This window comes from Poromitra crassiceps (genome assembly GCF_964638095.1).
Source record: "Poromitra crassiceps genome assembly, contig: HAP1_SCAFFOLD_54, whole genome shotgun sequence".
NCBI lineage: Eukaryota > Metazoa > Chordata > Actinopteri > Beryciformes > Melamphaidae > Poromitra > Poromitra crassiceps.
The window spans coordinates 1,435,345-1,444,887 of NW_028152261.1; the positions used below are offsets into that span (position 1 = coordinate 1,435,345).

The 9,543-nt window shown below is 43.7% G+C and overlaps 1 protein-coding gene and 1 long non-coding RNA gene across 2 annotated transcripts; one reads left to right on the plus strand and one right to left on the minus strand.

Moving 5' to 3' along the window:
- Window positions 1-1,033: 1,033 nt before the first annotated feature.
- Window positions 1,034-2,239, plus strand: LOC310800729. The gene is made up of 3 exons (XR_014553892.1): window positions 1,034-1,125; window positions 1,682-1,755; window positions 2,090-2,239. It is a non-coding gene; the product is annotated as an uncharacterized lncRNA (long non-coding RNA).
- A 3,718-nt stretch (window positions 2,240-5,957) lies between these two features.
- On the minus strand, window positions 5,958-7,818 carry LOC310800730 (uncharacterized protein). The gene is made up of 2 exons (XM_083664663.1): window positions 7,691-7,818; window positions 5,958-6,935 (listed from the first exon to the last, which is right to left on the minus strand). The coding sequence occupies exons 1-2, from the start codon at window positions 7,804-7,806 to the stop codon at window positions 5,960-5,962; spliced, it is 1,092 nt and encodes a 363-aa protein (XP_083520789.1). The 5' UTR covers window positions 7,807-7,818; the 3' UTR covers window positions 5,958-5,959.
- Between the last annotated feature and the right edge of the window lie 1,725 nt (window positions 7,819-9,543).

The window sequence follows — 9,543 nt, forward strand, 5'->3', positions numbered from 1 at the left end:
TTTCTCTTGTCTGTGGAAACCAGTCCGTGTTGTTTCTGTTTCTTTTCCTGCTTTTCATCATCTTCGCCATATGGTAATCCAGGATAGGAGTAGCTTGAGTGGCTAACTTCTTGTATACTATCCGCACCGCACGCCTGGCTCACAGTCACAACAAACACACCGGCTAAAGTGGGCGTAACGTTTCCTGCATGCCTCTACATGACAGCCAATCACCAGCCGTATTAGAGCGCGGCGTGCAAGCATGTCGCATGCTTATAGGCTCAATGACGCTGTTTTGTTTTGGTATCGAAAATTGGTATCGATTGACAAGGGAGGCTTCGATACCCCTTATGCTGCCTTCCAGACAACTGGGACCTGGGGTTTTTCTGGCCTCCTATTAGGAAAAGTGCGCTGGAACGCCACTCAAAGTGGGAGCTCCGACTTTAAAACTGGGAGAAAAAAATCTACCCCCACTGGGCTGGGAATCAGTTGTCTGACGTCACACCACAATGGCTGCAACATGGAGGCGCGCATCGTCAATGGTAAATTGTCACCTAAAATACATTTCTGAGAGTATTTGCCTGTATTTAATTCAAATAGTACATGCTATCATAATAGTAAAATTATTCTGCGTCTATTGATGTAAAATATGCCGCTAATGTTTAGGTACAGTAGGCTAACTTTTAACGTTAGCCGGTCACGGTAAACAGTCTCTGTTACAGTAACGTTAATGCGACTGCACAAAAGGTTTTGGAGGGAAAATGTTAAAAATACCAAAACCAAGTGAAAACATTTAAAATTCTACAGTACTGATGTAGCTAGACGGGAACACGGTTAATGTGGGTAACGTAGGCTATATTTAACGCTATGTTGTTGGGTCGGTGAAGAAGGAAGAACGTGTGATCAGTATTGCATTGTAGGCTAGTGTTCCCGTTTTATCTTCTCACCAGCCCTTTGCCCTTCCCCATTAAAGAACATTTTGTTTGGTTGCATTCAATCTCAGTGTATCTGGATGAAGAAATGAGGCTATTTTTGGATGAGGGAAGGTCTCAACCCTGAATGCTCCCCTATACCAAGCAGCGTGGGACCTCAACTCCTACTTCCTTGATGCTGGCCTGCAAGTGAGGGTGCAGATTATTCTACCAGGTTAGTGTGACAAAGATTTTCAGAGTGGTCTTATTATTTTCAGCATACTGTGGTCAGTCATAGTAGCTAGAAACATGGCAGATAATGGCTTAATATTTGTTTATTAAAACAAATATTAGAGCAGCAAATACAGAGCAATAATCCAAATGACATAGAACTAATGAACAAAACATTTGGCTAAGTAATACTGCTGTAACAAATCATGCACACGTTCTAGTAATGGCTAACTGCTCTACCCATCTTGGCAACCACCCTGTTGATGTGCTCGGACCACGATAATGAACTGTCAAGCCAAAGTCCAGGAAGCTTAACAGTTTAGTTGCCGTATGGCTTGACCATCTATCCGATGGATGATTCTATCACTAAACTCATTTTAGGATTGTGTGTGACAATCCATGATTGGAACCGGAAACTATACACATGGTTTTAAGTTAAGTATGAGTTCATTTGCCTTGATCCAGTTGTAAATAGTGCCCAGAGAAGAGCTGCATATCTACACATAATGCGGTCTGGTGCTGTTATTGACAAAAAGCTAATCAGATTATATTCTTGATAGGCCCCACAGAGAACAGCAGCAGCAGCAGGGGACAAGATGACGAGAGCATGGAGGAGGGCGAGTCTTCATTGTTTGTAAGTTATTGTACGTGGTGTATGTATTGTTGATGTTGTTTTCGAGGACCACAATGGAAATCTCCTGGTGCCATATCTTATAGGTCACTGACACACATCCTTTGATGTACTGACCCAGTGCTAATTAAAGGGGGGGGGGGGGGGGGGGGGGGGGGGATTTTGAGTGCTAGAAACTAGCAAAGATTTGCCCATGCACTGGGCGTAAGATATGGCCCCTGGACTTTATTGTGTGTGAACATTTCTCGACAATTTTATACTGTACATGTGTATGGTTGTGGCCTAAGGGCTTCTATTCATTATGTATTTTAACATCTGTCAAATAAAATTCATTCAGTCTTCTAGTGCTAGCAGCAGTGTGTCAGCGCCGCCAGGAAGTGACACGCCGCCAGGAAGCAGGGGTGTGTCAATGCCGCCAGGAAGCAGGGGTGTGTCAGCGCCGCCAGGAAGCAGGGGTGTGTCAGCGCCGCCAGGAAGCAGGGGTGTGTCAGCGCCGCCAGGAAGCAGGGGTGTGTCAGCGCCGCCAGGAAGCAGGGGTGTGTCAGCGCCGCCAGGAAGCAGGGGTGTGTCAGCGCCGCCAGGAAGCAGGGGTGTGTCAGCGCCGCCAGGAAGCAGGGGTGTGTCAGCGCCGCCAGGAAGCAGGGGCGTGTCAGCGCCGCCAGGAAGCTGGGGTGTGTCAGCGCCGCCAGGAAGCAGGGGTGTGTCAGCGCCGCCAGGAAGCTGGGGTGTGTCAGCGCCGCCAGGAAGCAGGGGTGTGTCAGCGCCGCCAGGAAGCAGGGGTGTGTCAGCGCCGCCAGGAAGTGACACGCCGCCAGGAAGCAGGGGTGTGTCAGCGCCGCCAGGAAGCAGGGGTGTGTCAGCGCCGCCAGGAAGTGACACGCCGCCAGGAAGCAGGGGTGTGTCAATGCCGCCAGGAACAGGTATGCAAACTAGTCACCTTTTTCATCCCAAAATAGGGCACTCAAGTATCGTCACCTTTTTCATTATCCATGACTTTGCATCCCTGCAGGAAGCTGCGGTGTGTCAGCGTCGCCAGAAAGCAGGGGTGTGTCAGCGCCGCCAGAAAGCAGCGATGTGACAGCGCCGCCAGAAAGCAGCGATGTGACAGCGCCAGCGCAGGCAGCAAACGATGCCTTCACAAGGGACCAAACTCTATTTCTCTTAGATTTAATGAGGCAGCACCTAGAGTCAGATGGTGGTGAGCTCCCACAAAACTTAGCTGAGCTCAATGCTAGAATTAAAACAGGCAAAGGGTCCAAGAAAGAAATGTGGAGGGATATGGCCACTAAGCTGTCTGAATATTTTGGCCAGGTGTTTGATCCAGAGAGAGTTTGTAGGAAGTGGAACACACTTGTGGATGCCTACAAGAGAATCAAAGATAATAATCAGAGTACAGGGAGGGGAAGTATGCGGTTTAAATTCTACAGTGAAATAGAGGCTCTTCTGGGGGAACATCATGATGTCGATTTTCCAGTTGTGGGAACCTCTGAGGGGGTTGAGATTCGCAGGCCTGGTGTGCTTGTTGCTGAGAGACCTACACCCAGCCAATCCAGCCCTTCTCCACAGGGTAGCACAGGAGGAACACGGCCGAGGCCGAGAGCGCAGGTAAACCCAGTAGTGGACTTCCTCCGTGAGTCTGAGGCTGCTAGCCAAAAGAGACACGAAGAATTGTTGAGTCAGATGAGGGCTTCGCAAGTCTCCTTTGAGACGATGATGAAAGAATATCTAAACAAGCCGTAAGAGTTTTTTTTTTTTTCTTTTTTCTGAGGCCTTCACAGGTCTCTTGAGACTATGATGAAAGAATATCTAAACAAGCCTTAAGATTTTTTTCCTGATTTATTTATATTTTAAGCTGTAAGAGGTTCAAGGGAGATGGGTCAAACTCAATAATGTTCAAAGCGTGGCTGCTGTTTCTACATTTATATTGTCTTTTAGACATTTGTGCCACATGTTGTAATAGGAAAACTTAACCGAACCACTATTTTGAGGTTTATGACCCAGCCCTGCAATTTTGCACATTACCTGAAGTGGATTTATATTTGATTTTTTGGACACAGTATTGACATTTATTTTTGTTAGACTCAGGTTAACACGTTCAAGATTATAACATTTATGTCCTCTCTTATGTTTTTTGTGTTTTAGCACCCTGGTAGAAGTTTGCATACGACAGCTGAAAATGTACAGTGGTTGGTGATGTGGATATTTTTTTATATATTTTTTATTTTCTCAGAGTTTACAAAGTGCACTTGTTAAGAATTTGATGCTGCTATTGAGATGTTATTTATTTATTTTCCCAACCGTTATCTATGCAGTTCTAAACATGTTCAACTTAAACTTGAAATGCTTTTAATAAAATCCATTGGGCATTTTCACAAACTTTGTTGCAGTTTTCTTTCATGTCATTGTCCGCTAAGAATGCATACTCTAAACAGTGGTACTCACCTGGGTCTGAGGGACACCAGAGGTTCTTTAGGGGGTTCCAGGGTCCCCAGCAAAATGATTTGGTAAACTTGAGCATCATTTCATTTACAAGAACTTCAGTTAGAGAATGTAGAATGACTGTTTAGATCATAGTTTGTCTGGTATGTCTCTACCTACAACAGAGATAGTCATGGAATTCTAGACAATAATATCTAACAAAAAAACATCAGATTTGGATCCAAGAGACATCTCATCAACTGGGGGTTTGTGTGTCATTTTAATTACCATATTAGTTGACACAGCCCCTCTTTAAGTGTCCGGTAGTTCATTGGTCAGTCATGTTGACAGGCACAGCAGACAGCCAACCAGTTTGTAGAATTCACAACATCTAAACTCACTAATTAAGATAATTTTGTTATTCTGGAGAGTGGCAGCTGGGACAAATATTACAAGCATGGGTGTAGTGAATTTACAGCATGCGCGTCTAATAAACGCACACATTAATAGATGCCATAGATTAATATGTAAGTACACATGTTCATATTCATTTGGAAGTCGAGTTACAGTAAGTTTCTCTATTTCCTTTTGTTGGTTCGTCGTATGCTGGTATGTGCCTTGCATCGTCTGACGGGCGAGTAGTCTTCTAGCCACTCCTTGGCCAGTCTACTGGTATCTGCTCTCTACGCTAGTTGTTAGAAATTGACAGTCTGTATAATAAACTTTGCAATGCCACCTTATAACTAAAAGTGAAAAAGACAGAATAATATACTGTAGTGGTTATGTGGTTGTACCATATATTTCTTTCAGCTATTCTAATTTTCTTATGCATATTACTCGCCCGAGCGCACTCGCCTTAATTACCTCGTGGTCGAGTTGATTAATACTCATTCTTTGTGTGACTGTGTGCGTCGCTAAGAATGTAAGTACATACCTGAATAGTTACAGTATTGAGAGGCTGTTGTACAGTAGTTTTGCTGTTCTTGGTGTGACTAGTTCCCTGTATCTGTCAAATTGTTCTGATTGTTTTGAGGATGGTCGTTGAAATTCAATGCATGCTGGTATTGCATGTAGATTATGTAGTCGAAAATTGATGCCTGTTATGGTTTATATTTATATCAACATTTTTTTTCATTTTAAGGCATAGCTATAAGTTAACTAAATCAGGATAGTAGCCACCATTTTTGGTGAACATGGCTCAGTACGCAATCAAGAACTACAGAAGAAAATGTGGTCAATACTGCCGCCATGTGGGCTGTAATTACAACCTAATTTCATTTATGTGAAAAGGGCTTGTTGCAGCTGTGCACTTTAACGGATCTTTATGTTATTCTGGAGGCTTGTGATATTCTGTAGATTGTTAATTATTATGCTGTACTCAGTTGCATTATTTTAATCCATATGTAATTCAAGTTGTATTTGGTTACAGAAACCACACCCTCAATCACATGCCAGTTAATAATAAACCAGTGGAACAGTACCGTGGTTGCAGTCTATCTCTCTAACTGGAGTGCATAGCCAGTTGTTTACACCCAGTTATTCAGCATCCGCACACTGAATCGCACCAATATGTTAATATCAACTTTTTTTAAAGCATTTATTTAACCAGGCAAGTCACAATAACAAATTCTTATTTAGAATGGCAGGATACATGGTGGACAGAGATTTACATTTTTTTCTTTCTCTCAGACAACCAGGCAAGTCACAAGAATACATTCTTATTTAGAATGGCAGGATCCGTGGTGGACACAGAGTGGACCCCCCCCCCCCCCCCCCCCCTCTCCAGAGATTAACAGTTCTCATCGTCTTCCTGGCGTGGACAACCATCTGGATGCTCCTGACACATTTCTGTGGGTCCTGTGCATAGATTATGCAGCATACATGCAGACACAATGATCATGACAACCACATCAAGCCTGGTGTTTGGGAGATCTCTCACCCTCCTCCATTTACACTTGAGTCTCCCGAACGCCTGCTCGACCACCACCCGCCCTCGGCTTATTCTGGAGTTGTACAGCTGGTCCTGCATGCTGAGAGCACCATTGTCCCGCTTTGGAGTAGTGATGAAAGGGTAGGCTTGGCCAATGTAGGCGCTATCTCCAAGCAGCATGAATCGTCCCATTTTCTCCCCCCAGCTTTCAAAGAACTTGGATTTCCTGAGGATCCTCGCATCATGCACCTTTCCCGGTGCTCCAACAAAGATGTCACGGAACCTCCCTCTCTCATCCACAATCCCCTGAAGGACTACTGAATAATAGTTCTTTCTATTTAAGTAGTCCCCTCCCCTGATGTGTGGTCGCTGGATCTTAATGTGGCATCCGTCGATGGCACCGATGACGCCTTGTATGCCACATGTTGTGCTGAAGGCAGCAGAAGTAGCCGTCTTCTCACACATGGTAAACCAACTAATGAAAGATGGCACCATGCTGCAAAATGTTGTGAGCACTTCCACAACACACCTGTGTGCTGTTGACTGGGAGACATTGAACTTGTCAGATATTTCTCTGAAGCTATTTTGGTTCGCCATATACCAAAGGAAGAGTGCAACCTTTTGCTTGAGAGGAATCTCGGGAGGACCTCCGGCCTGGTTGTTTTCATTTAGACCCTGCTGTTTCAGCACATATGTCAGGTAATCAAACTGAGAGAGGGTGACCCGAAGATGCCTGAAGAATGTTGCCTCATCCATGTGGAAAAGCAGCTCCCATTCAGTGCCGGTTTTTATTATTTTGGTGTGTGGCCTCAGAAAATGAGCAAGGACTGCATTCCTGAAAAGTAGGAGAGACACAAGATTCAAAAGGTGAATTAAATTAACAGATTGTTCATGATTAAATGAATACTCTTAAAAAGTGAATACTTGTCCTTGGCTTATTCCATTTTACACCTCCTTTGTTTTCACTGTCATAGCCTGATTTGGTAACACTTTAATTCTATAGTCTGCCTACAGAGAGTCTACAGAGTATTTGTAACATTTGAACAGCTTATTAGTTTACATTTGACTGTTTAACAGATATTCAACAGATTATCTATATTCTATACTGTACAGTAGTTTTGCCCTCCCTGTACTTTATTATCTTTCTTGTAGGCATCCACAAGTGTGTGCCACTGACTTCCTACAAACTTTATCTGTATCGAACACCTGGACAAAATGTTCTGGACCCTTTGCTTGTTTTAATTCTAGCACTGAGCTCAGCTAGGTTTTGTGGGAACGGGAAGCAACCCGAATCGGTTTAGTGAATCTCAGCTAACGCTAATAAGCTGTTAAAACAACATCTACAGATAACGCAAACCAGTTGAATGTCAACTAATAAGCTGTTGAACTTGAAATGTTAAATACTCTGTAGACTCTGTAGGCGGACTATCCAAATAAAGTGGGGGAAGGATGTATTTGTGGCAACAGTAGCCTATTGGTAGGCTATGTGAAGGCTAACGTGGCTATGCTATGCTAGGCCAGTGAATGGCAATGTAGATACGTTTCCAAAGTATGAAGTGCCGTAAAATAAAATGTATTATGGAATGTTACCTTATGCGTTGTTGACGCTCATCATTTTCGTTTAAATATGCAAGGAGGCTGCTCCGTTCACTGTTAAGCTGTCTTGCAACTTGCAAGACAAAAAAAAGTTTGTTGCGGTCCGCCATCTTTCTTGTATGCGTTTTACCGTTTTGCCTTTGTGTGCACAGGAACGCTTTGGAGGTGGGGGGTGGGACTTTTCCACTGGGAAACGCCCACATCCCAGTTGTCTGGAAGGCAGCATTAGTATCGATGTTTCCATTTCGGTGCCAAGTAAGTATCGAAACTCGATACCCAGCCCTAGCTCCATGTACAAGTACCTCTCCGCTCAATGTACAAGTACCTCTCCGCTCAATGTACAAGTACCTCTCCGCTCCATGTACAAGTACCTCTCCGCTCCATGTACAAGTACCTCTCCGCTCCATGTACAAGTACCTCTCCGCTCCATGTACAAGTACATCTCTGCTCCATGTACAAGTACCTCTCCGCTCAATGTACAAGTACATCTCCGCTCCATGTACAAGTACATCTCCGCTCCATGTACAAGTACCTCTCCGCTCCATGTACAAGTACCTCTCCGCTCAATGTACAAGTACATCTCCGCTCCATGTACAAGTACCTCTCCGCTCCATGTACAAGTACATCTCCGCTCCATGTACAAGTACCTCTCCGCTCAATGTACAAGTACATCTCCGCTCCATGTACAAGTACATCTCCACTCCATGTACAAGTACCTCTCCGCTCAATGTACAAGTACATCTCCGCTCCATGTACCAGTACCTCTCCGCTCAATGTACAAGTACATCTCCACTCCATGTACAAGTACCTCTCCGCTCAATGTACAAGTACATCTCCGCTCCATGTACCAGTACCTCTCCGCTCAATGTACAAGTACATCTCCACTCCATGTACAAGTACCTCTCCGCTCAATGTACAAGTACATCTCCGCTCCATGTACCAGTACCTCTCCGCTCAATGTACAAGTACATCTCCGCTCCATGTACAAGTACCTCTCCGCTCAATGTACAAGTACCTCTCCGCTCAATGTACAAGTACATCTCCGCTCCATGTACCAGTACCTCTCCGCTCAATGTACAAGTACATCTGCGCTCCATGTAGGGCTGGGTATCGTTCAAAATTTTTCGATATCGATACCGTTTCGATACTTGGATTTCGATACCGGTTCCTGAACGATACTTTTTTCGATACCAATTTTTAGAAAAATCCATTTTAACAAAAATAAAACTGCATTACACATTGAAATTATTTTACAAATCTTTAGTTTCCCCCCATCTTAAGTTTTACAGCAGAAAAAAATAAAACCTACTGTATTTAACATAACTTTAAGTTCTCTAAACGTATTGCCGTCCCTACAAAAAATATTGGAGTACTACAAAGGAAAGAAATGTAGCTAAAACAAATAAATCAGTGGAATAGTTTTCAGTGCAAAACAGAGAGTTGCAAATCAGGGTTTAATGCTCACTGATGCAACATAACTCTATTCTTGTACAAACTGATGAGATGGCTCCACTTCATGCATGGAAGACTAGTTGAGCATTGACTAGCCTATCAATATAGCCTTATATGCCACAAAGTGAATCACATTTATATTCAACAAACTATCATGACATCAGCGTTTGTTAACGAGTTGCTAAAAATACATGGGCGATAACTGCCCGCTTGCACATAACGCTAATTAATTAAACATTAACGCTAGCGTTGCAGATCAGTGTGCTCACTGCTGCAACAGAACGTCATTCTTGTCAAATCTGACGAGACAGCTCAACTTCACTGACTAGCCAATCAATATAAATGAATCGCATTTACATTCAACAAACTATCATGACATCAGCGTTTGTTAACGA

Excerpts from the sequence above, each read along its gene's own strand:
- LOC310800730 (XM_083664663.1), bottom strand. The coding sequence starts at position 7,806 with ATGGCGGACCGCAACAAACTTTTTTTTGTCTTGCAAGTTGCAAGACAG. Across the intron at positions 6,936-7,690 it reads GAGCGTCAACAACGCATAAG|GAATGCAGTCCTTGCTCATT; the intron begins GTAACATTCCAT and ends CCTACTTTTCAG.